Raw genomic sequence first — 27924 nt, 5'->3', positions numbered from 1 at the left:
TACCTGCATGTTATCAATGTGATCGTAAGGTTTCTGAGGTTCCAATGCTCCATAAATGACACTCCCCCAAAGTCCTGAAAGTCCCCACTGCATGTACAGCCCCTTCCATTGGTCATGTCAACACAAACCACTGAGCTCTGCCACCCTGGGCCTCCTCTCCCAGCCCCTCCGTGAAAACCCTGCTGCAAGGAAAGCCATAAATTCCTACACAGAAATCTGAAACGGGCAAGACCTTCAGCATTTCTGAGGTGACTTTGTGGATGAGCCAAGGTAGGTAGTTTACTTTATACTATGTTTTACTTGGGGTCAACAAAATCAACAGAGAAGACAAATACAGTACCAAAAAAAAGTTAAGAAATGATCATGTACGTGATTTAAAGAAAACAAAACAAGATACGTGCAGTRCAACAACACAGAAGAAAAATACACAGTCTGTAGAAACAGTGATTCTGAAAAACATGACTTTTTTAGCCTATTAACTGTGCCGCTGCAGTCATTGCTTCTTGTCACAGAAATAGCCATGTGGCCAGAAGCAATGATATTTTCCATTAAATATTTACTATTAGTTTAGGACTAAAGGACTATATAAAGAGTAACTGAAAGAAGTCAGGCTTGCATGACACATCATACTGTTTGTGAACTACTTCATGGGAGTATCTGTGTGAACAATTCCAATGTGCTTTTGCAAAATGTCTTTTCCTCAGCCCTATTCAACAGTTATAACTACACGGGCACCCAGACGTCTCACCAGAAGGACTACACTTTGCAGTGAAGATATGGGGTGGACACAGTCCTCGCCGCTGGATCTTATAGATTCAATATTAGTCTACTTTGGTTACCAGTACCTTTTAATCCGCATCACTTGTACCATCTTTCTTTTGCATACCTATGGCCGCAAGGGAGGGAGGACCTGGCCAGTGGTCCGTCTCAATCTTTGGTATCTCGTTGGGTGCTGGTGCATGGGCTGCTGGGAACTTGGAGGACTTGATGATATCCTCGGAGGACTTGCTCTGTGCTGCCAAAGCAGCTGCATCTAGATGGCAATCAGGGAACTTAGCTATGTAATAATCAGTATCAATGTAAAGGTTTTCCTTATTTTGGCAAAATTTTATGCTTTACAAGAAGTCCATTTTCAAAAGTGAACATCTTTATGTTTTGCCATTTTAACTGCAATTTGAAGCAAAGAAATATCTTCCTCCTGCCAGTATCTTGTGATCAAACCCTCCTCCCTTCCCTCATCCCCACCCTCAAAATAACCCCAAATCAGCCTTGGATTTTACTAGGGTTTTACATTGTTAGAAGGATTAAGCAAGAGCGAGAAAATTCAAGCTAACGGTGTGTGCCAAAATCTCCTGAGAAGATCTGACTATTAACAAAGAGCTCTAATGTGCTGGTTTGTCTTCCCTCTGGGGCAAGAAAACAGAAACATTTCAGAGGGACAGCACTAACTTCACTAAAGCTAATTATTTCCTGTGCTTCTGTGAAAAGCTATAAAACAAAAACAAAAAAAAAGGAAACCTGAAGCAAACAGATGCATTTATTTAACCAGTGGAATTTTTCTGCTTATGTATTTTGTAATTAACATGCAGTAATAAAAGTAGAAGTGAATTTATTAATAAATACTAAACTTCATTCAGATCACCTCAGCAGAGAAAGGCATCTCCAGTGAAATGAACCTCACCAATAACATAGCTCAGTAGTGTGACACACATTTAAGATTCCAGTCTGAGCCATCATCTCTTAAAATCATGTGGGGATGTGCATTGTGCCTTCCACTTCTTGACATGCAAAAAAATCCAACTGAATTCAGTTTGTAATGAAAACAGCCATAATTACCTATTATCTGCAAACCATTTGTTCAAAACACCTTAACTTATACAAGGACATCAATTTTTTTTTTCTTTTTTTTTTAATAGAAAAACATCTGTTAAGGCAGTGATGCAGAACACAAGCAAAAGGAGATGGTTCTCAATAAAAGATTCATTTTTAACATGTAAAATGTTTACTACTCAAAGYTGAGATTTCTAAGCAACACAAGGGACTGAGATATCCTTATTGCCATTAATTTATGGGAATTGCTCATCCAATCCATTCAAGGTAGTCTGAAAACACCAGTATTAGATGTCAYTGGGAATTCTGGGAATTTTATGATTGGGAAACTATAAGTATAATTACAAGCACGTAAGAAGCTAGTCAGAGTTTACAAAAGCATGACTTCAAACAGTACTTACATATTAGAATTGGTGATGTCAGTGGTTAAACATTCACATGTTAATGGGATGTGAGGAGACATTAAAACCATAAAAATAAACAAAAATAATGTTAAGACTTTCTAAAATGAGCATATGGTTTCAAAACTTAAAAAGTAAAAAAGGAAAAAAAACTGATGTAAAACCACAATAGTGTTGTTCTTTGGATGCTCACTCCTGTCTACGGAGAGGATTTCCCTGTATTTCTTAATCATTTCAATCCAATGGCTCTCAGGCAATTGTTCATCTAAAGCGTATAGTACTCCTCATTGGCTACTTAATCCTAAATAAATTTCACTGGATAAAGAGTCTGCAAAGGGATGCAAACTCAAAGTGTTTAAAAAGTAGACACATCTGTCTTTTAGCAAATTACATAAAAATCTTCTCCTATTTAAAGTCTTTTTTCACAAGAGAAGGGACGAGTGGACACATTTACTTATAACATATTTATAATACTTGCTCGGCAGTATTAAAGACTGGTAAGGCAGCTGGCCTCTGCTTTTGTTATTTCAGGCTTGCTAAAACAACGACTGTTCTAAACCTTCCGGACTAGAAACACTATTGCCCAACTCTAATCTAAACACTGGAAAAACAAATAGAGTGTACTACCTGAGCTGTTTTACAGGGTTTGACAGTCAAATTAGCCCTGTCAGTGGTAAGTAACCTATATTATCTTCAATAAACTGAAGATTCTTAGTTAAAGCACAGGTACATTTGGAATTCTAATCTGATGATAACATGTTCACCTTTGCTGATGAGATAAAGAATTGTACTTTTTTTGTCTAAAATAAATRTTTTCCATGAAGTTCCTGTCAGCGAATGGACTGTTGCTAATCCATTTTACCATGATGAATACCTGTACTCTGAAAATATAAACTTAAAGAAGTGAAATACAGAAAGGCATTACAATGCTAAAGAGGCAGTAAAATCCCAGTTAGTGGCAATTTTGCTGTTAACATCAACGTGGCCAACATTTAAACCATATGATACAAATCAAACAACATGCTTTAAAACATAATCACTCAGCACGACATGCAATAGAAGTGGTTTAAAGTTTGAWTTTCTCATTTTTAATGCTCATACATTAAATTTTGAATGTTTTTCACTAGTCTGTGTATCTTAGTTTAGTTGACACTCTGACTTTGAAATATAAGTAGATCATTTACCGTGTTGTTTGTAGATTGGTGGTTTTCTGTAAATATTGACGCCTTGATCTGTGAAATTAAGTAGTAAGAAAAATGTGAATATGGGAACTATTTCAGCTGTAGAAAAAGATAACTCCAACACTGAAACAACAGACAGACCAAATCAAGGATGTAGTACAAGAAAAAGCCAGAAAACTAATCCCAGTTTTACACAGAACCAGTTTATTTGATGAAAAGAAAATGTAAGAACAAGTGAAAAGTCAAAGACGTGACACGAAGTCCTTTGGAGTTTATTCTGTAACATGTGGATGCATCTAAGTCATGTACAATCTATTTTAAAAATTCAGAAGACTGTTACTGGGATAAAAGTTACAGTGGAAATGCAAACAAACAAGAAATTTCAGTGTTGAAGACACAAGCAATTTGGCAAAAAACTACCCCAAATAATTTCTGTGGGAAATTGTGCTTCAGTTGWAACAGCTCAATTTCCTTTCCAACTGACTGGTTGGACTGAGTTGAGGAGAATGCAATGAGCCTACAGGTCACTTTAAAATCCAGAGAACAAAATAACTGCCTAATATGCTATTCTGAACAGTCAGCAACAAGTAGACTTCACTGAGTCAAAGGGATGCTTTATGTGATGTTAACTGATATAATGCTAATTCTCAAACCACAAGGACAGATCTTTTCTTTATAATTTTTTTTTTTTATGTAGAGATCACTACGTTGCACACTATCAATGTAAATTAGAATAAAAGCACTTCCCAGAACTCTAATGCAGTAAATCTACAGCATGGCTAAAAGTTCTAATATTTTCCAAAACAATGATGTTTAAGAGAGGAAGCTGTTTGTTCTAAAAAACCTCACAACACTTCATGCATTCTGTACAGCTAAAAATACAAAAGTTAATCCAAAACTAGTGCTGCAGTGCTAAATCAAACTCAGAATCCTATCATAAGTCATGAGTTACCAGAAACTAGAAAATTAATGTCAGAAACCAATTTTGCTACTTCATGCTCCCTAAATATTTTTCAGTTACAGTAGCAAAATGATCAAAAAACATTTTAGAAATACATGCTATATATCACAGATCCAATTAAAGTACTGCAGGAGACAACTTCACCTTTGGCTTTAAGGAAAGTTAAACCTAGAAATCTATGGAAATAGAGGCAAATCTTACTCTATAGAACCCTACATCCTTGACTAAATAGGCAAATTCATTGCACACAAAGAAACCACAGTATTTCTTTCTCTTCAGTGATCTGTTGTGCCTACTTGAATAGCAAATAGGTATAAACACTACAAGGGTAGTCATGCAGTACTTTTGTGCACACCTATGCCAGAAAGCTAGAACATACTTCTTCTGCGGCTGCGCTGTGCCAGCTGAAGAGGATCTCTCTCCCACCAACCAATCACTCCCACCAAGACAGGCRTTATTACTCAACAGAGCTATTCATGCAAGTGCACCTTAATTTACGCAAGTCAGCGTGAGCCACATTAGCATAAGCAGCTGAAATAGCCTGCCTTAGCCAAGCCAGCTCATACTGACTTAAAGGGAGAGCTCACACAAACAGTTTATCTGCCAGATTTGAGGGAAGGATGAGAAGGAATAATCTCTGGCAGTGTGAAGGGTACTGACTGAAGGTGGCTTGAGGAATAACTGGATATAGTAGGCTTTCAGCCAGCACTGATGCAGTCAGAAGATGTATGTCCACAGCCCAAGGGACACGTACCCTCTTTCCATCAAAATAAAAGACAGAGGAACAGAGGATCTTCTCACAGGCTGGAAGAATTGTGCAGCTGACTTTAAAACAGAGACTACCCTTTGTAGAGAGGACATCCTGATTCATACATATCCTTGCAGATCTGCAGGTCTCTATGGGGACACCAGCCAACGTATGAAACAAGTACAGAAAAGTCCTCACCAGCTAAAAAGAAAACAACACTAAACTAGAACTGTTTGCTTCAAGACTGAAGCAAGTCATGTCAAGACAGACAATGAACTACATATGTAATTGCTCACTGGTCAGCTCTTTCCTGCATGCCACTGTAAATCAAACCCAATTCCTCCAAAGTCAGCAGAGTTATGCTGGTGCTCAGCTGGTGCAACTGGGAGAAGAATCAGGCCCTACATAACTCATATCCAGCTCACGGGCTGTTAACAGACCCTGAAAAACAAGGCATTCTAACAGTTAAACACCTGATTGACAGAGCAAGGTATAAACCATGATGYGTCCCAAAAATTTCTTAACACAATACTCCTCTCAGCAAGCTCAGGAGCAGGCAGTTCCCAACATTGTGTGTGCATCCCACGGTAAACAGCGTGAAACAATGGAGACAAGACAAAAGTTACAAAGGCTACATTCTACACTGTGACAGGACACCGAGACACATACAGTGCCAGCTCCTACCTGGAACATGGAAATGTTTAGGGGCCTGAGCGTAAGTTGGAGTGAGAGGGCGGCTGTCTGGCCGATAGGGGACAGGGGAGTTCCGACCGCTGGACGGCTCATTGCCTCCAATGAAAGAATGGAGAAAACAAAATGAGAAGAGGGAGAGCAATAAAAAAAAGCAAGCCCAATCAAACCCAACCAAAAATCGGTGGAATCAAAACCTCCAGGGAAGAAAGAAGTTTGAACCAAAAATACAAATGCAAACAATAACAAGATCTGGTAGCCCTGTTGACTTTGCTTTCTGACATTCCTGCAGAGACAAAGCTTCATGTTTAGACTGGAGTTGAGTTTTAGCAGCTCCCACTCATTCTGACGGCATGCAGGTAGGAGCTGTGTGCTGGAAGCTGGTGGTTAGATGGGCAAGGTGGAAAAGAATAATGGAAGGTTACTTGACAACGATTTAGTATGGAGACTGACATTTGGAGTTAAAAGTCACAGGCATGGAGCATAGTAAGTCATATGCAAACTCAAAATGAAACCAACTTCCAAGCAGGTAGAAGCAGATGTTGGCAGCTACTATAGTATCCTAAACCAAAAGATCACAGAAGCCAGAGATGGAAAATAGCTGTTAGGTCACTTGGCCCATATCACAAGGCCTAACTGTTCCTTACACACTCTTTCATTGGTTTAGTCCTTTGATAGTAAATTTTTGATATCTCATGGCAAAATAATTTGCAAAGCAATGCAGCCCACCTGACTGCGGCACCAAAATCATTGGTGCCACCCATATCTCTGTCAATGACAAATTTTGCTCTGATAACAATAGTTCATGACTGCTGATTCAGCAAACCTAAATCCAATGTCTAAAAAATTAAGTTTTATTTATAAGATTATTCTTATCAGAATTATTTCTTTGCCTCCTAACAACCCACCATATTAATCCAACAGCCCTGAAAGATCCTCTGGCTGTCAGGGCCAGAGGGCTGTTACAGAACCATGCAGGCTGATCCCCAAGCATCAAGACTTAAAAGCCAGATTTCCAAATACAAGACTGTGTATATACCATAAAAGAATGATATTGCCTTTTACTTTGTGCCATTCTTCAAACTAGTGCAAACTGTCACAAGCAGTAATAGTCTACCTGATTTCTCATTTTGCATGGGTGTGAGTGACCACAAAGATGAAGGGTAGGGGAACATCAAACCCCTTTAATTTTTCAGATATGCACAAAGGAATAAAAAACCTAGCAGAACTTATCAACAAAGCAAGAGAAAAGTAGGAGACAAGTACAAGAGGGCTATAAAACACAACAGAAAAGAAATTGCAGGCCTCCTTTCAGCTGCATATTTCCTGTGTCCCATTAGAGGGTCTGAAACCCCTGACTCAGCACACTTCTTATTTACATATTGTTTGGGGGGCAGGGGGAGAAAAAGAAAGTATTTTTTACACTCTTCCTCTTTTACTAGAGGGGTCACCTTTTAATCTGAAAGGCACTGGAAGGGCAAAACAATGCTCTTTACATATCTTGCTGAGGGATCTGTGCCACATATCCTCTGTCAGTGTACGAGTTAAATTATCTGCATACACATGCTTTAAAAACTACATGCACACACAGTTYGGGGGGCCTGGGTGTACAATCTGTCCAGATGAATGCATGTGCACAATTCTGTATTTAGCACCTTGATATTTTGGCCCTGAATGACTTATTGTACATTATATCCTCCAACATGATATTCTGTCACCCACAGAACATTTTGGGTCCTGTGATGTTGAGTTTCTGGCCAGATAACAGTCAACACTAGATTTACTAGCTTTGAATAGCAGAATGAATGAATATTTTAAATAACATTGTCATATTTCAGTCTATTGTCCTTTACTTGGTAATTCTAACCTTGTGTTCTCCTAGTCCATCCTTTGAAAAACCCTGACAGTGACACATCTAACTTGGTTAGACTTATTTTACTTGTCTTTGTTTCTATGAAGAGATTATGAGTTACTTTTCAGCAAAACCATTATTTAATAAAGAAAAACCCCAATGTTTAGAAGGCTTGAAGATACAGCTCATTCTAAAATTTATAACCTTTATGCACACAGGTCATTCTGTCTTCCAGCTTCTGTTGGCAATGAATAAATTCAATGAAAGAGAAGAATCAAGAAAGATTTACTGAACCACGGACTGTCACAGCAGAGGAGCCACAAGTATGTTTTGCCTGCTGGGAGATGGTAGTCAAAATGGATAGTTTTTTTTCTTTTCTTAGAATGTGGACATGTTAATTTTACAAGGCTTCTATCACCAGCATTGCAAATACAGGGAAGAGACACTTACACCTCCTCTTTATTTCAGCTAGACACAACCAAGTCCATAAACGTATGATGGCTAATCTCACATCTGGTACACTGATAATTTGTTTAGAGAGAACTTCTAACGTTATATAATGCATACAGCCACAACTAGCCTGCTATCCTGCACATGTTGCTTTACAGATGTTTTTGTTGCATTGTATTTCCTGGGGTTCCTGTACGGTGTCTGTCTTTCTAATGAGTCCAGCTAATACTGAAAAATGACTCTTCTTTGCACATGCTAAGATGGCAGGCTCATTAACTCTAACCACTGCAGGAGAGAATGGTACATCTACTTAGACTCTCATTAGATCACTCCTGATGATCACTCTCATAATGAAGCTTAAGTGCTCCAGAAGCAGCTGTAAAAACACCCACTATTTATGAAAGCAGAATTTTGTGTTAAAGTTCATGTTCAGGAACCTGCTTCTGCATAAAATCATGAATATAATTCTTTCAGTTTGCTTGTAATCCTTAAAAATCACTACGAGTTACACAGAAAACCAAAATGTTTTGTTCCTCAACTACCAAATCTGTTTCTAAATCCTTTTTTCTTTTTGTATTTATTTTACTGAAACAAATCTGTAAAATCTATGTGGGACTGCTATAAGGTTTCAGTTCATCCAAATATCCATTTTTCAGTTAAAGAAAAATAAATAAGTCTCAACTTGCTAAGAAGAGTTGTACAGCTTTATCTTGAACAGCTTTAATGTTCCGGTTACAACAGTTCTTATGAGCATAAAAGTTTAGGAGTATCATTCTAGAGTTTGCTTGGACATTTTTTGGATTTTGTTGGAAAATGGCACTGCCTTGAGCCTAAAATGATCTCTAATAAGTAACACAGGTTTGATAGGCATTTGCTGAACTGTAGGCAGTGCCTAAAGGTCCAGAAAAGGCTAGCAGTTGCGAGTCCCTCACCTTAGCACAGTAATACAGCCAAAGGAGATGGTTCAAGGTCTCTCAGAAGCACAGGCAGTTTGAACTCAGATATATCTCAGATGATATGGGGCTGGTACAACTAAAAACAGAAGGAACTGATAGGCCAGAAAGTTGAAGAGTCCTAAAGAATTTGGCCAACTATTGCTGCTGTTATAARACGAATGGAAAAGGTGTGTGCAGTGACAGCTGCTGCTGAAATTCTAGCAGTATTTTCTGTCCTATACACTGGATCTCACAGATGACAWCACCTGGCTTTCTAGGCTTGACACAAGCAAAATACATAATGTAGACATGGCTGTTTGGTTTGCTTCAGTAATCTACTGTCTATGCAAGTGTCTAGACTGTCTAGGTTTAGATTTGATCCTGTCTTGCCCCAGATGAGGGACCCTGGTACAAAACCAATTTGGAATCAAACCCAACGTAAGGACCCTGAGAGCATCCCCCCTCCTGGGGCTTTTGCTGCTTGAGCTCAGGGCTAAGTAAGAGATGGTGCAGCTGAGGGCAACCTTCTTCCCTCTGGTGACCTTGGAAAGAGCTCTGCCAGACAATTCTGCTGGGAGGCCTCAACAAGGCTGTCCTGCCGCCTTTTCCCTTTCTCTTGGGAGTTGCTTTTAARCTAAGGCCCTATTGCTGGGCCTTGCCTGAGATCCGACTGTGTCACAGCCGTGCCTATGCCTGGCTACAGACCTCATTGATCTGGACCCTGATCTGCAGACTGACTTGCTGGCTTGACCTCAGACCTGCTTCATCAGTATGGACCTGCATGGCGATCACTGGCCTGTGCCTGCCCTGGTAAATATCACCAGACCTGACCCTAACCCTGATTTGCTGATGCCTTTTCCAGCTTAACTTCAGACCTGCCTTGTCACCACAGATTTGTCTGGGGATATGGACTATTGGGTGAACCTGGCTACCATCCCTGGGCCTGCCCTGGTCAGCTTGCTCATGGCTGYGGGACTGGGCCCTGGTTGGCGTGACTCCTGCCCTGACAGCCATGCTATCACATTTGCCTGCTGGCTCCCTTCCCTTAGGGAGCAGCTGTCAGCCACCTGACACCAAAATTTAGGAAGTACAACAAACTTCCCATTTTCTTCCACTTCTACAGAAGTCCCTTAGGAAGGACAGCTCCAGTAAATACTACAACATACATYACAATAGATCTAAACCATATATATATATTATGATGAAGGAGGGGGAAGGGCACAAAAAACTAGATTTTTCTGGCAAAGAGAAGCACATTGTGGCCAATGTTTTTATAAACTGTTTTGAACAGTGGACAAAAATGGCGCAGCATCTAACTACCATCTTGGTAGTTATACCTCCACTCTTTCAGCATTTAAGATACAAGAAAACACTCAAGAAGCTATGCAGATTATAAGACAGTGAAGATGAATGCACTGCCTTCTCTTCCTCAGTCATGCACAGATAACGTAGTGATGCAGAATGAAGCTGCAAGAAAAAGAAAATCATAAAAAGGGGAGGGAAAAAGGAGAAGGAAGAGGTAAAATAGAATTTAGTAACTTAGTGGAGAATGAAAGAATGCTAATGCAGGTGATTTTAATCTTTGTAGGAGATCACAGGAGATGCACAAAAGAAAGGGTTTTGAAGTGAAAAAAAATGACTGATCACACTTTGGTCAGTCTTTCAGGAAAACTGCATTGTTTTTCTATTGACTCCAGAATACGAAACATCTTGTTGGGTTTCTTGCTGAGGGGAATAAATGTTTCCAAGTTCAAAGAAAATTCACATTCAACTGAAAATGATGCAGCACATCATGACCTGCAGTGGTCAGGGATATAAYTGCTTCACTATATACAGCACAACATAATGCAGGTTCCTGTTGCTTTCTAAGTGTTCATCGCTGGGCCAACTTGTGATTCACAAGCTGAATTTAAGGAATCAGGCCAAAAAACCCAGTACGCAACCAAAACTGAGCCTTCTGTCAACTTGTGATTTAGTTGCTGTACTTCTGAATCAACCCAGAAAAGTGAGCTCAACAGCACTTGAAAGCCTAAGTCCCTTTTAGGTTTTGTCAAACCACCATTCATCAGCTTGCCCAGATGTATAGCCCATATTTTCCACACAGAACAGAAAGCCCTAAAACAACCAAAGCATGGCTGTTTTCCAGAGCAGAGCTCTCAGCTGCATCTGCAAAACCCTGGAAATAGTTATCACACACAGAGAGTACTGGATTTCAGAGATGTGCCTGAGGGAACATTATGTAAGCAAAGCAGGAATCTGTGAAAACCAAGCCCAAATTCACTATGAAAGTGGGCAGATTCATTATGAGAAGGTCTGTGAGCAGAGAAATGCCTCTCAACTCAGAGCTCTTTTTACTCAGGAATCTTACGGGGGCTTTGCAATATTTATGAATGCCTCTGAAAAATTTTAGGCACGTGCCATGAAATCCTGGCTCTAAATGAGTGTTTTGTCTCTGAGTTCATTAGGGTCAGGGTTTCTTTCATTCATGGACTTGTTTTCACTCTTTCATAGCAGAGACAGTACGTTATAGAGACAAGCCCAAATTCAATGGAGAGCCCAAATAAGTCTGAGTCTAAGCTGATGGATAYTGCATCCTCTTCTAATCCTTTCAACACATATGTCACATCAATGACCTTTTATTACAACTTTCTTAGCAATATTTAGCCCGTTTACTCCTCAGAGGTCTTCTCTAAGTTTGGCCTTCTCTACAAGGCTTGAGCATTACGCTGATTTAACTGAGATATATGTAAACACACTGAAACTGGTCTAAATGTCAACTTTTCTGGCTTGATGAAATATAATATACACTGGCATAACATGTCATATACTACTTTCATTATCATTATGCTGTTTGGAAATCATGTGCCTCTACCAAAGCAGTTATGGCATGATCCACATTCTGTGACTCCTAAAGAAATAAAAAATAAAGCTTTCTGAAATCCTTACCTTACAAACTTACATGCAGTTCACCTCCCTGCTAAAGGCACAAGTGGCTTTGAAAGAGGATGACCAAGTACAAAGGAGATCACATAATGCCTCTTCTTTGAATCAGCACAAATGTATCGCATCTAATTAACCCCAGACAGGGCTACAGACCTCATTTTAGAGGTATTCACAAGGGTCTAATTCCCTGGTAGGCATAGAAATGCCACTTCCAAGGGTAAAGGCAGTTCTTTAAACTTTGGAAAAGGACACCTAGAATACTGAAGGCATCCCCTGATGCCTTGAAGGCATCAAGGAGTCATTAGATGCAGCCAGATCAATCTTTCTTCTCTGCTGCACAGATGTAAAAAGGAGGTACTTGGACATATGTAGTATACAGGGAAGACAAATAAAGAGCCATGTGGGACACTCAGATCAACCCTATCAATGGATAACAGAGTATCTACTCATAAACATGGAATAGTGAAAGGTACATATGATACAGTGCAACCGAACTTCACCCAACACTACTTGAATGTCAAAAAACACCAAACAAAACCCCGAAATCATACACTGGGCAAACTAYACTATCTCTTCCTATAAAAACATATATATTTACATGTTGTAACAATAGTAGGGTTTATTTAACAAAAATATTACCTCTCCCYATAATCTTGTCTTTCTTTAACTTCATGTGCACTGGTGGTGCATAAACGTGTACACACACTATGTGTGCTTTCAGCCTACATTTGATTAAGAACTATCTTCCATCATAATCTTTTTATAGGACAAGCCAGAGCTTCGGGAACATTATGAATCTTTGTCTTATGTTTGGGTTTTGTGAGCATTTAGCTGATCGTTTACATGCTGGACAAATTACACAGGACTTCAGGCCATTTTGACCTAAGACAATAACCTGCATGCAGAGATCGCTTTACATTTGTCATCTATATCACACAATGCTTGCATGTTGGATAATTTATTCTAGCTATACTGCCTTTGCACCAGTGAAACAATTTATATAACTGTCTGAAATGCACTAGTTCAGCTACAAACCCTTCCATCCAACATTCTGCCTTTTGTGTGGTATTATAGGTTTTAAGACAGTAGGAACCACTATAATCCTAAAGTTCAGGCAAAAGGACTAGTATCTACTGAGAGTAGGTTAAACATGCGTATTCTTAAGAAAAGGTTCCTGCTTGATTAAACATTTTTAAGTGATGTGAAGAAATAAAACCTTTCCTAAGCTGTTTTGAAAGCTACCTATCTCCATCTTAAACAATAAGTTAGAGCAATGATGATGATTTTGCCTAATTATAATGTTCAATTATAGCACCTTATTATATCTGCCTGCTACAGCAGAGAGCCTTCTGCTACCACACATTTCTTTTACACAGGTACATAGACACTGAACAAATCACCACTGAATCTTTCCATTTGATAGTGTTAATAAATTAACAGCCATAACCTTTTCACTACAAGGTTTGGAATTATTTGATGGTTCTTCTCTGAAGCTTCAGCAGTTTTTCTTATGTCACCCATCCTGTTGGGACTGTGGAACTAGCATTCTGCTGTAAGCCTGATTCAAGTATCTAACACATCTACTTGTACCTGCCATTCTATTATTTATCCATCCAAAAACTACAACAGCTCTTTTAGCTGGAGTATCTCTTTCCGCCGTCCTGACTACCACCCACCAGAACAATCATGTCGTTTTCAGAGCTACTGTTCTCCCCCAGCATGTACAGACAGACAATATCCCTTAGAAGCACGACTTACATTTGATTACAATGAAAATGGCTGTTATTTTCCTGCACACTGTTCACTGAGAAAAGCGATGCTCTTTGTTGACTACTATTCTCACAGTCTTTACGTCATCAGGAAACTCTGCAATATTTTCTTCCAGATCACTAATAAAAATACCCAAAATGTCACTTTCTCTGTGTATGTTTTATAAATGTCTGAGTTTGGCTCAATGCCTTGGGGGAACTCAGCTTGCAGTGATGTTGAGTGAAGCTAGACTGAAACACAACAGCGTATTTTTGTTTTGTTGAGTAGTCTCTTTCCCCTCAGAGAGAAAAAACAGATTGGAATGAAGACCATGGGTATATTCCCACCACATAAATTTAGGTATCAAACTTAGGTGCTCCAGGTCACCTAAAGGAGGTGCTGCTTCTTCTCAACCTACTATTAGGAGACCACTCTCCCAATTCAGGCATGTAAATAACAAGATGTGAATACCTGCCACCTGCCCCACCCCTGTGTACCATGTCCTCAGATGGTGAACACTATCACAGGAACATGAAATTGAGCTTTGGGGAAGTTTGTTAAGATACAACAGCTGAAACTAGATCAAAGAATCCTGTCCAGGCCTAAGCCCTTTACGTAAAATTTTCAGAAAGTGGTGGATTCTTATAATGTTTTATGTGCATCCACCTGAAAACAAACATACCTGCCCCTTTCAGTACAGTGCTTGTAATCCTATTTGGCCATTTGTACTGATAACTGAGCCACAAACCTAATCTTCACAACAGGTGCTCTTCTGAAATCTGAAAACAATATGCATGGATTTCAAAGAGTTCTTCTGACACATCTGTTGAAGAAGCTATTTTCTCAACAGAAAAAGGATGAAAATGCCACTTGAAAGAATGTGAGCATTAATTTAAATTTACAGCAAAGAAACATTAAAATTGCAAAGTTTATGGATTAACTGCATGCTGAAATGAGCACTGTATCTATTTTTAAGGGTCCCAATCTTTTAAGTTCGAAGTGAGATTTTTTTATAGCGACATAATAATAAAGTTAAAAGTGCATATTAATGAAAATAATCAAGTAAAATACAAGACTAAAATCAGTAATGGTGATCTGAGTGTTTGAAGAGATAAAATATTGAAATCTATTAGCATTTCTTGAAAGTCCATGACAACAACCTCTTTGCAACTGTTTTTAACGCTGTCCAGTGCTGTCTGCACTAATCAGTGGTGCCAGAATAGAAACTATGCTCAACTTACTCAATTGCTTCTTTTTGAGCTCTTGTAGGTAATATAAGCTATGACCTTCTCTCCCAACAGAAGAGAGGACAAAGCCAGATAGTGCTCCAACAGAAGCAAAGGCAAAATCACCTTCACAGAAAGCATGAACCAGAACTAAAAGCTTAATGAGCTGAATGAGCTCTTTGAAGGGATACAGCATGAGAACAATAAACCTCCCACCAAAAATCAAACCATGAAAAATAAAAGATTAAAAAAAACAGAAAGGATGAGATCCTCAGCTAGTATAAATCTGTGCAACTCTACTGCCTTCAGCAGAGTTTGCTGATTCTCACTAGTTGAGGAGAGGTCTACCGATTGCATATTGTGGGGCACTAATTATTGCCAATACAATTAATAATGATGAATTTTCTTGTTGCCATTGATCTTTATTCAATACGAATTTTTTGTGTGTGTGTTTTTGATCACCTTGATTCCATCTGGGCAATATYTGTAGTTACTTTTTAACTTCACGCTTTAAGAATGTGGAAATTTTAATTAAATCTGATATGCTAGTTGTTGTATGGATTGTCATGTACTGCTTTAGAAAGAAACTAAATTAAGTACATATGGGTTCTAAATAATAAATGAAAATGCTTTCCTGTATATTTCTAATAGGTAATCGTTTAATGACTCTTCAACTAGGGCCCTTAGAAATGACATATTTCCTCCGAGAAAGGACATTATGTCTACTCTAATATAGCTGTAAGTGTAACGGCACATTTCGAGGCATGCTCAGCTACACAGCCAATGACGACCTTATGGAGATGCACCTTATTAGCTTTGACAGAATGCTAATAGATCTCCACTCTGAACGCTACTCCCTGGAGAGGCCTGGCTCCTTACCTTTGACATGGGGGATGAAGTGGTGTCGGAAGGGGGAGTTGGGGCGGGAGTCATGGTGGGTGGAGCTGATACTGCTAGTGCGCAGGTATGACAACCGCTGCACACCAGTAGAGAGCAGCTCTGCAGCAGCAGGGAATCGGGGGGCAGGACAAAATGAAAACAAAGAAAAACAATAAGAGAAAGGCAGGGAAGGAGGCTTCAAAGGAAGAAAAAAAAAAGTATTGAACAATTAGGATTCTGAAAAGTAGGAAGAAAAGGTTAAAAGACGTACCAAAGGGTTCATAAATGTTAAGACAGTTACAGGAAGTATTTGAAGAGAGGCTTGAATTTTTAATCCTTTGCTACTTTAGCATAACATTCATTGGCTTAATGAGCTTCTGACCTATGCCTTGTTATTAAAAAGTAGCCTGCTACCATCATGCAAACACCACAAACATTGATGCTCAATTAGTTCAGAATGCAGCTGTTCTGAAAAGAGCCCGACCAAAAAACGTCAGTCAAAAGGCACGCAAGCTGCCTTCTATTGTTTTAAGACATTCCAAAAATGCTGCCAACATCAACTAGGGCACCATGGGAGGAAAAAGCTGCAAACTCTTTCAAAACTTGTAACACTCAAATTGTTTAAAGAACTTTATGCTGACAGCATCAACATAGTGGTTCACTTCTCTCTCAAGGGCTAGGTGGGAGCCAAAGAGAAGTTATCTGGGGTCACTAGGTTTATTCAGAGAGAAATTGCTCTTGCAAATAACATGGTGATAAGAAGTGTCATTAGGAGAAAAATGGTAAATATATATGTCTTATTATTCAACATGAATAACACCATTGAAAAATTACAGAGTAACATTAACAACTACCCCAAGGCAGGGTGGCAAAGATCAAAATAATGAATTCTACAGAATTACTTCTGTGTTATATGAGAAACAGAAACAGGTGAGCCAAAGATGAGATTATCTGAACAGTGAYAAGCTTGAACAAAAATATTCCCAGAATTTCCCACAGGCTGCAAACTCTGGAAGATTTCAGATCTGGATCCAAACTCTGGGGCTTGGATCCATCTGTCCATTACAAGAATTATATAAACTGAGACTGCTTGTGAGGAAGGTCCTTGACTGAACAGAGACAGTAAAAGTCATAATCACACTGAAGTCTGGACCAAGGCCTGGATTTGTTCATATCCTTGATACAACTGATATAAATGGAAAAATCCCCACAGAATTGCCAGAGTCAAGAGACAGAAGTTTGCAGCTTTTTCACACTTTGTCAGTCTCCTTTGGTTTTAGCTGTAGTGTCAACTCAAAACACAACCATGTTGTCAGCACTAAATATCAGACACAATTTGCTTCTGTCCCACCTCACTTGGGTCCTTTAAATAAAGCATTCACTGACAGGCACAATTAGCCGCTTTCAGCCCACCCCCACTAGGAAATGGCTACAGCATTCAAGTTCCACAGTGGTGGCTCTACAATAAATCTTTAATTTTAAAAATGCAGCTCCGATTGTGTATGGGTTTTTGGCATCCCAACCATGCATCTGTAATCACCAAGGAAGACGGAACTGCATGATTGTATTACTTAATTTAAAAACAGATCACAAACATTTAGTTCATTAATATCAAGAATAAGATCAGTCTTGAACAGTATTCAATGAACAGTGTTGAGAGATACATTTTTAATGCAATTTGTATTTGGATGAACAGTCCAAGTTCATGTATTGCTTTCATATATACAACCAGTAATTCTGAATGCACTGGGAATCTGAACGCCCTGTACGTTTTCTATATTGTACATGCAACTTTATTACTGCTACATGAGTAACTGAAGTTTGTGTTTTTTAAAACTTACTTAGCTATTGCCTATGGTTCTAGTTAAAAAAAAAAAAAAAAAGTAAAATTATCTTGGCAACCACAAGTCCATGTTTTTAAAAATGACCAGCAATTTGGACTATCTGGGTTTTTGGGTGCTTAACCTGAGATTCCATGGCTGCACCAAGCTTTAAAAGCTAGGTATGCAGCATTTCCTGAAAAGATGGCCCATCAAAAGGATTTTTAAGGAGGGAGGAATCCTACATTAGTTACTTCTGTATAGTCAAGTTACAATTTTTTTTTTCCCTCAAGATGTGATACTTTCCCCAAATGCCAGAATGAAGCTCATGATTCACCACTACAAATTGTTGCTTACTTTCAAAAACATGCAAATGTTTAAAAAATTAATTAAAAACAAACCCAGAAGATCACTATTTATGATATAAGGCACACTCATTAATCTAGTGCAAAAGACTGCCTGAATAAAAAGAAAAAAAAAACAGGTAGAAAAAAGGACATTAAAATATGCAACAATTTTTCAATTCTAAATTTTCACTACTAAGAGAAACAACTGCTTCTCTATGCCATTCAGTGACATGATAAAGAAACAATACTTTTATGTATACTTCTAATGCAGTTGGCCCTTACCAGGTCTGTGGAAATGCTGAGGGGAACGTGACATGGTGGGTGTGTAGCTGTGGCGACTGTACACTGGAGAATTAATAGAGCCCTGACTAGTAGATCTGTGAATCATGCGATCCCGAACATCCTGATAACCCTGCAGGATAGAAGCATTTCAAAAGAATTCACTAATACACGTAAATGCACCTTATGCAGTTTTTAGCAGCACTTAACTTTCATGGAACTGAAGACATCAGGAGAAGCTATTGAAATAAAAACATTCCTGAAGCTTTCAACCTACTTCAGTATTACTGTTTTCTTTTTTTTTTTCCAAATGATCTGTACCAAAGATTCCAATCCATTTTTAAAGTCATTATCAGGGTTCTGTCTGGGAAGGTTCAAATTGCACCTGTCCTTCAGGGTAACTTCTATTAAATTCCATGTTATCCTAGATTTCCCCATGCTTGTGATTCCTTAAGGGACGCTGTGCTCATAGTACATCTGTCCTGTAGCTTACTGTACAGATGAATGAACTAGCCTTCAACTAGCTAACTTGGAGGCCAGTAAAAATTCAATAGCTGCAGCACAGAGTTCTCTGTAGCTTAATTTACCGTGTTTCTCAACTAGCCACAGCAAAGGGTTTTAGTATCCAAATTAGATTCCCCTTGCATCTGAAAACAACACACCTGCTTGTAGAGTGAAACACAGTTTACTCGGTTTCTTGTAAAAAACAAAACAAAGCAAACCAAGCAGAACAAATGGGAAAGGAGTGATTTGAATGCATGAAAACACAGGACAAATTTTATAGCAACTTTTTAACATGTAGCAATCAGAGCGACTTTTAGTTAACAAACAAGCAACAGCCCCCACTCCCAAAACAGTAATGCTTATGCAATGGCACCTACACAATTTTGACAAATGACTTTACAAATATTTAATGTTACTGCGATGTTCATAAAAGCCCCTAGGGAAAAAAAAAACAAAACAAGGCCATAGTTATGTTTTCTTCAAGACAAAATTGCCAATGTTTCAGTAGCAACCATGGCATATTATTTAAATGCTTTGAGCAGCATTTTAGGTCATGTAGTTCAACTGGATCCTGAGATCTGAGTCCCTGTCTGCGCCACAAGAAAGATGAACACGCAAGAAGTGACCTCTGCTGGACAAAAGACTCTGCTTTGTAGAAAACAAATCAGTTAGAGTAGCAGTTTCATTTATCGTATAATCTGTCAAGGAGAACTTAGTGCTTTCTTTTTAGATTTAATTTTCCTTAAGTTTTAATTATCAGAAAACATGCCTATGCAGCAGAGGTGGATCAGATTGGTAACAAAATCAACACCTGCATTTTATTCCTGAAATAAATAACTAATCATAGTAACATACTGTCCCCAAAGGTTCCACCAAACTTACTTCTGCAGAAGGGGTAGGAGATAACGTCCTTGGAGACTGCAAAGACATAAAAAATAAGGTTACAGAAACATCCTTGCATGTGCTGGGCCAGAAAACGGCAATCTAAACATTGCTGCAGGTACACAGATACATGGCAGTATAAAATGGCAGTGTAGACATAACTGAGGCCATTATAACACTGAAAACTAATTTTTCTACATTGCTCAGGAACTGTTCCTTAAGTCATTGAAGCAACTTAAGTTTCTGGGAGAAATATAACAGTAAGTGAGATTAATTCAGTCAAATATTATGCAACAACATCTCTGAGCCACCTAATCATTATGGTAATTAAAACATAGCTGTAAAGATCAAAATCTGAAAGAGTTATTAGTTTAATAACTGTGCCTGTTATGAAGAAATCTTTAAAGTGGAAATCAAAAGTAAATAATCTTAACTCAGGGCTTTGCAYGGCATCAGGAATACAGAAAAACTTTCAGGATGAAGCATATTTCTCCTCCAACACACATACTCTGGCAAAAGTCTGCCTCTCCCCAAGGCCTTACATTTCATATACTATCCTTACAAAGCAGTAAGCAGTTGTCATCAACATTTCTTTGATATGATCTCTCTTTAAATTAGCTATGGGCTCTTCCATAGTTATGCAAGGAGAACAGACAGGAATTACAAGCGTCTAAATTGGAGGAACTATGCAAAAGCAAATGGGCATAGTACTTATGAATAGCTTCTACTACAGAGCTAGGGAAACTGAGGCATGAAATACTTTTTAAAAATGAAGCATAAGATCATGCATTAGTTGGCAGTACAAACAAGAATAAAGGCTATGTATGATTCCCAGTTATGTACTTTTAATTACAAGACATTTTGAAGCTGGAAGATCAGAATTTAAAGTATTTCATTTATGCACTAAACTTCAATATTATTCCATTGCCATAGTAAACCCAGCAAGAACTGATGCTTTTAAATAAGGCCACAATTATTACAGTACCATATAACTGTTAAGATAATGTCTCAGAAGCAAAACTGCTGATTCTGCTCTATCTGTTACAATGAAGTACAACAGTAGTGTAAAATGCATGCAGAATTTCCGGTAATAAATGTCCACCTATACACTTAGTGGTGAGAGACCATAAAAGGGGCTGGTGACATTGGGAATGCACAATATCCAAATAAAGGAGTGACATTTTTAGTTTGGGTACAGAACATCTCCTTTTGAGCAATAAAGCTTTTAAAAACTTCTCTATCAAAGCCTTCTTCTACATTCTTGTTTTCCTAATCCTTATAACTGCACAAGTTCTATACAGAAAAACACCATTTTATTATAGATTGAATAGCAGCAGCCATGAAAACTTCACTATCCTCATGAAATATATCACATTACAGTGCTCTGTAGCATCATTTTCTACAAAAACAATGAATGAAAACCTAACACTTGCAATATAAATGAACAAAGCACAGTTTGTGGTGTGCTTTCCCAAGTTTTTCTACAAGTAATTTACATATTTACCATAAGTAAACYGATTTCCATAATCTGCTGTGGTTGCCTAGATGCTATGCTAAAGTAATTAACTATTGTAAATAGTAGTCACAGGACTCTAAGACTGAGAAGATATCCCAGACAGTGACTTGATTCCATGACCAACCTTTCATATAATTCTACTTCACCGCTGTCTGATATCATGTCCGTGCTTTTTGGGAAAGGCAACCATATGCTACAGCCAACTTACTGTTTTATCGTGCACAGGTGAACTACCTTATCTCAAATTCTGAGTCTGCCAGGGAAAGTTTGGTTCTTTGCTGTTTGTGAGGTCTTTTAAAATTTGTTCTATCAAAGAAGTTTTCACACTAGTCAGTTTGAAATACACTGTACAAGTAAAGTGGGAAGGATAAGCTCACTTCCAGAATAGCAAGCCAGCGAAAATACAAAGTGATGACTCTGGATTAAAACAAAACAAAATCTGTGTGGAAATCCTGCTCTGACCAAATTTATGGTAAAACTCACTGCAACAGGCTCAATGTTCTATTACTTTTAAGACCTAAGGGACTGCTCAGATACTTGAAGTCATATAGATCCTTTCATGGTCTGGGAAATTTTGGCAAACACTATTTTAGCCACATTTACAGGTGTCATTTTATAATAGAAGTTCCAGCATTTTCCACTGATCTCATTTTAATATTCTTTTTGTTGTAGTATGAGGTAAGGAGTTTGCTCTGTTTTGAAGCATCTGTCATGTCAGAAGAAATACTTTACAACAGCTTGTTTTCAGGAGGCTGTTACAGACGTTCAGTGCTTTCAACTGACAGAATACAAGATGCAGGTAAAATACTGCTTCTCTAAATATTTATGCAGGAAAAGTCAGAGCTGAAAAAAAGATTCGATTTCTGTGCTGGTCAGGCTGCTAGCAGGGCAGAAGTAATGGGACCTATCATTCTGTGACCTAAATGACAGTTTTTGGAAAGTTTATCAGTACATTAAGTGTCTGTCTCAGTAGGAGAAAGTTTATTTAGTGATCTCAAGAAAGCAGATCTTCTAAAACAACCATAGTGTACCAGAGGACTCCTCATGAGCTTCCTTTCACTTCCCCCCATAACTGCTGAAGCATCTTCACAGTATCTAGCATGTCAGCTCCCGCTAGATGGTGCTGTATGAAAACATTTTTCATCACAGACTTTCAGAAAAACAACATCGTGATTTAATTGATCAAGAGAGACTGTCAGTGAGAAACTCCTCAAAGCATTTTTTTTTCATTGCAATAAAGAAAAATGTCTATTGCTGTCCTTTCTCACTTTCAGTGGCTAAAGTGTCCCTGCAATCTGGGTATGTCCTCTCCACTGGGTTAACTTTGGCAGCTCTTGCACATTTCCCTCATACACCCAGGAATTACCTGAATTTAGTGATGTTTTTAGTCAAGGTGAAGGACATTTCTGGAGTACAAGTTAGAGCTCAGGTTCTCTTTTTATTTAATGCCACCACATGCACATGTTTTGCAAAGAGAATGCAGGCTAAATCACTCAAATAGTTTTAGTCTTCCAAAACCTTATCACAAAGCTCTCTGGGTTCCAGAAGGTCAAACAGTTTTCCAGTACTTGCTGAGAAAGGATCACAGAAAGTGATTTAGCCTACCATGGAACGAAGAACAATGTGACATGATCCTGAAGTCTTGAGCAAGACAGCTTCAGACAGGATACACTAACTGGGACTGATTTTGGAGCATGTCTCCCTGTATTTGGGCTATACTAGTCCAGACTCTTGGGCCTTTGTGCCAAACCTGAATTAAATCTACAGTGAAAGCCTAGCCAAAATTATTCTTTTGCTTACTTCAGCAAAACAAAGCACGACTTTAGCTGAAGTCAGCAGAAGCTGGCTTTGTTAGGGACCACAGTTTTTAGCCCCCAAACCAAAGTCTGCATAAACTGGACTCCACAACTTTAAAAAGAGATATTTAATACAATGATGGATGGATCTGTTTATAATCTAAACTATTGCTGTTTATATAACATTTATAAATAGTAAATCAAACAATTCTTACACAATTCACTGCTCTACAGCATAAATGGCTGCGACTAGAACAGCAAACCATGAATTCACACAAAAGGCTGTAAACTTGGCTTATTCCTCAAGGTCTGCAATTCCCTGGCATGCCTAAATATGTCATCTCCTTTGCTTTTTAAAGAGGATGGTGACTGATGTAAGCCGTACCAAGATTAAGGTGTCACTGGGTTTACCACAGTACGAACACAAACTAAGAGATGGGTCTGCCCCAGAAGGGCTTGTCTTCTCATTAGGGCAAGGAACAGGAGGAGAAACAGGTACAAAGAGGTGAAGTGACTTGCCCAAGGACACAGAAATCAGTGGTAGCATTTGGTAGAAAACTCAGATCTCCTGAACTGAAGGTGAGAGCCCGTTTGTTCCAGATAGTGCTGTCACAAAAGATTAACTGAACGTAATGCTGGTGAAAATATGGGGTAGGAAAACTCCAAAGCTTTTTTGCTTATCCCCCCCAAAAGCATAATTGCAGGCAGCTTCCAACATACTGCTTTATCAGAAAGCAGCATCCCCTTTAGGATTAACAAATTTTCTCTGAGTGAGATTAGTTCCTCCTCTGTGACCATCCACAGAATTATGTCTGTTGGAGCTGGTCAGAGATCACCAATGTTTCTCACAATGGTTTCAAATCAGATGTCAGCTGGGTTGACTACTGACCTGAATTTGAGGGGGAAAATTCTTTAACATATTGACCTGTTAATCTCTTCTCTTTTTCCTGAGCTGAACAGTCTCCTGAATTGCCAACTCATGTTATAATTTAAAAGACTAATCCTAAAGAACACTAAAAAACAAAATATAAAAACTGAGGTAACCCTGATTCACAAGCACAAGCTACTGATCTCTTGGCGGGCAGGACACCAGGCCAAGAGAGGAGATTATCAGTCACTAATCTGGGCATCTTCAGACCACTGGCGTCTGAATGATTTATTGTACTTTCTTCTTCCCCAGCTCATCTTCATACTCAATTCAGTTACTCTCAGTAAAGTCACAGAGACTACAAGGAAGTAAGTCCATTTCCATGTTTACTGTCAGATGGAATGACATGACAGCACTTCCAAACCTGCTTCACAGTCTGCACTGGAACCATATTAGCAGTCCATTGCAAGTATGGAAGTTCCCTTGAGAAAACTGGAGAAGCCCTACAACCTAAAAGATATCTTTAAATACAAATTTAAGAAAATATATCAGATGATTGTATCTATTGTTGCAGGATAAAAGATGGCAGCAGTTTAAAATGGGAGGCAACTATTTCCATACGGCAACTAACCAGCTTTTCCAAGTAGAAAAGCAGTTCATGCAGACTTATTGCATATTTTACCCAGTATGTCTGACAAAGCACTCTGGAAATACATTTCTGTCTGATATTTGTGAGAGAGTGCATCCGGCTGCTATTAATCCTTTTCTTGCCACAGAACATCATGATACTCCTCATGTTCAGTTGTGAGTATCAGTGCTTTAAAGCAACATGCCTACTATACAGCACAACACTAGACTGGCTTTTGCTTCATGTTCTGGACTGGGCTGTACCCAAAGACCAGAATATTTACGTGAGTTATGAGAACACACACCAACGGCCTGCACCCCCCCCATTCCTCTGCTAGCGGCTGATGTTAAGGTAGGTAAGAAATGGAGTTGTGTGCTTAATTCTGCTGTTTCCCATGTAAGGCATCATCATAATTTTTCCCTTTAAACCCCCATCAAATAGACAAAAAGCACTTTGAACAGCAGCAGCAACAGCAGTGTCAATTAGAAACTGTTTCAAAAGAGAATAGAAGCAAAGCAGGCTTTGAGTAAAGCTTATAGCAGAATGGCTTGCTTGTCATTTCGTTACCTCTCCAAGACTCTGTCTCTCCTGTCTGTCCTCGTAGGCGGAAGTGTAGAATGGCTCATAAGTAATTAGGTCTGGACGTTCAATGTCATAAATGGCCTTGACTTTGGGAATGGCTGCTAAATCCTTGTAATCAAGGATCTCATTGTCTACTTTTGCCTAAAGGTCAAAGACAGAAGATAAATTAACTTACACAAAAGTACTGGTAGTTTCTATTTTATACAATTTATGTTTTTAGTGTATTTGTTGTCACCCTGTTGTTATGTAAAACCCTTTTTGGCACTTTTTGTTTACATGCAAAGTAACTGTTTCTTGTTCTTCACCAGCAGGCCTTCTCTTCAAAAGCATACAGTGTCTTCTGAGTTTAGGAAAGAAAGAACATTGCATATATAGATCCAACATAAAAAYTTACAATCCCCAGTACTGAGCTAGAAATCTCAGCTCTCATTTTGTGGCCTCAGGCAAGTTTTTTCACCTCTCTGCTTTTGTTTGCCCATCTGCAAAATATGTGATAACATCATCTTAGTTTGCAGATCACAGAGATTATGAGAGGATTCCATGGAGAAGTCTACAGACAGAAAGCCAACCTATAACTTCACACACGAAAGGATATACAACTTAATAAAAGGAAACAAAAGGCAAACAGGACTAATTGCCAGAAGCAGGTGTCAAACTCCCAAATAAAATTATTATATTGCACTCATCACTCAACCTATACCCAGTCTTCTGGCTAAAGCATATGTTGCTTATTAACAGGATACTACATAGGACTAACATTAACTAGTTTTTCCACTAAAACTGCAAAGTCTTGACTAATTCAAAACTAGAAGCTCAAAGTAGGAAATCAGTTCCAAAGAGAGCTGCMTCAGAAGGAGCTGAAAAGAGGTTTTACATATATTTTATATAGTTAATCTTTCTCTTTGTTTAAAAGAAATTTGCTACAAAATCATTATACATTCTTACCTGCATTACAGAAATGCCTTTGATTATTAAAAATGAAAGAAAATATTCAAATTCCTTTTCAACTCTTCTACCAGATATACAGTAGAGGAGAAAGTTAGCCCTATAGTCTGCCTCTTCTTCCCAACATACYTTTGTCCTTGATCCCCTCATAATGGGTTCTCTTTCTCTCACTAACTTGCTTTCCTGTGATTTCCTTCCTTAGCTGTTATCTTCCACTTCTGCTTTGGATTTTGTGCAGGTTATCTGCGAGCGTGATTTACATGAGGATGCAGGGTATATGGACTTTCAAGGAAAAGGACTTTTAAAGGGATGTGAGTTTTTGGAGGTGTAGGTTATATGCATAAAAAGACACCAAATCTGAGCTGTTCTGTTATTCACCCAAGTACATTTGATTTAATATTCTTCCTGCTTAGAACTGAGTAGTGCAGCCAAAAAGATGATTCCTTTTGACCATTAGGACTTCTCTGCCAAGAAAAAAGAAGGCACYGACATTTATAACACTGAAATTCCTGAAGAAGATGCAGATAAATGGAAAAAAAAAAAMCCAATACTCCTTTAAAAAATTTGGCCCAACCTTATGTTAAAGTATTTCCATCTTTAATTTCCAAGATTGCATGGGCTCAAAAGGCACTAATAACAAGGCCAAGAAGTCAAAGAGATCATCTAAAATACTGAAAGAGGAGGTTTAGTTACTGCAGGAATCATATTATCCTTTAAATCTCAAATAGCTACAAATAAATTAGYATAATCATAGCTTTGCATTTTCAGCACCATTTTCAGCAGTGTTATATTAATAACAGAAGGATCCTTACTATCCTATTTCTTCAAACCAACCAACCAACCCTCCCCACCACCAAAAACCTTTCCTTCCACAGCCAAAATATCTGGCCTTTGAAACTGAAGGTGTTTTATCAGCCAAGATTCCTTCGATGTGGCTGACACTCCTCCCCAAATTCTGCAATTGCAGACAGCAGACCTTTCAAGAACTGCATACTGAGGTGCAAATATTTCCTCACATAACTTCAGATTCTATGCAAAGTGAAATGACCTGTCTTCTGTACCTCTTTATAACCCCAAAAGTGACTTAAGAGAAATCTACCAAGTCTTTCTAAAGAGAATGTGGCCTGCCCTGCTCTTGAAATGTCACAGTGATAAAAACTACATCTGTCAAGATAATGAGAATTTTGTCAATTTAACCACTAGAAGGAAGGCATTAGCATCAGTATAAAAGTGATTTATTTCAGTATGGACTATTTCACGCCTACAACCAAGGTATCATCACTTTATTCATCCGAAGGAGTACTTACATAGATAGTATGGCCTGGTGAGCCAGGTATACTGGAACCTGGTCTGGAATAAATACTTTCTGATGATGTTCTTGTAGGCTGAAAAACAAACAGGGTAACTTCTCAGAGACACTTGAAGCCATTAACATTGGTAATATGGGTTTTAAATGAAGAAATCTTAATACATCTTAGAATTAATCGTATTTAGGAAAAAATATCAACACAAATGCATGTGTTCCGGCAAATGTCACAATCTTGTGAGGCAGGTAGGCTTTTTTGCAGGAGAARGAGTGTTGTGAGAGGGAAAGGAGATTTTTTTAAAGCATACACTGTAAAAGACTGACAACAATAATGAACAAAACAACACCTGCCAAATACACTGCAGGCAGCCATACAAACTACAGGTCAGATACTCTTGCTGGTGATTTTATCAAAATGTTAGTTCACAAACAGCTAGAGATATCAGCGGTAGCCCAGCCAAAACTGTTGAAGAGGAACACAGCACACACATTATCATTTTCCAGATATTCAGTCTTAGTGACTGGATTTCCATTATAAATACAGAAGTGAGTTCAGCCCCTCTGACCACAAATCCTGGGCTCAGAACTGTTCCCTACATTTGTAGC

At 38.5% G+C, this 27924-nt stretch overlaps 1 protein-coding gene across 3 annotated transcripts in view; it reads right to left on the bottom strand.

The window, feature by feature from the left end:
- ABLIM1 (actin binding LIM protein 1) overlaps positions 1–27924 on the bottom strand; it is a 139162-nt gene that overhangs the window by 18071 nt on the left and 93167 nt on the right. For 2 of the 3 annotated variants that reach the window (XM_026069785.1, XM_026069783.1), the window contains 7 exons: positions 27320–27397; positions 25053–25208; positions 19678–19713; positions 18295–18424; positions 5806–5910; positions 3416–3463; positions 887–1027 (listed from right to left, as the gene is read on the bottom strand). In XM_026069785.1, the coding sequence (XP_025925570.1) occupies positions 887–1027; positions 3416–3463; positions 5806–5910; positions 18295–18424; positions 19678–19713; positions 25053–25208; positions 27320–27397 (694 nt within the window). The remainder of the gene's footprint in view (positions 1–886; positions 1028–3415; positions 3464–5805; positions 5911–18294; positions 18425–19677; positions 19714–25052; positions 25209–27319; positions 27398–27924) is intronic. The other variant, XM_026069784.1, reaches the window with a different exon arrangement.

Source organism: Apteryx rowi, unplaced genomic scaffold (assembly GCF_003343035.1).
Source record: "Apteryx rowi isolate R43461 unplaced genomic scaffold, aptRow1 scaffold_3, whole genome shotgun sequence".
NCBI classification, from domain to species: domain Eukaryota; kingdom Metazoa; phylum Chordata; class Aves; order Apterygiformes; family Apterygidae; genus Apteryx; species Apteryx rowi.
Note: the sequence above shows the minus strand (reverse complement) of the source record. Positions and strands in the feature narration are given on the sequence as shown.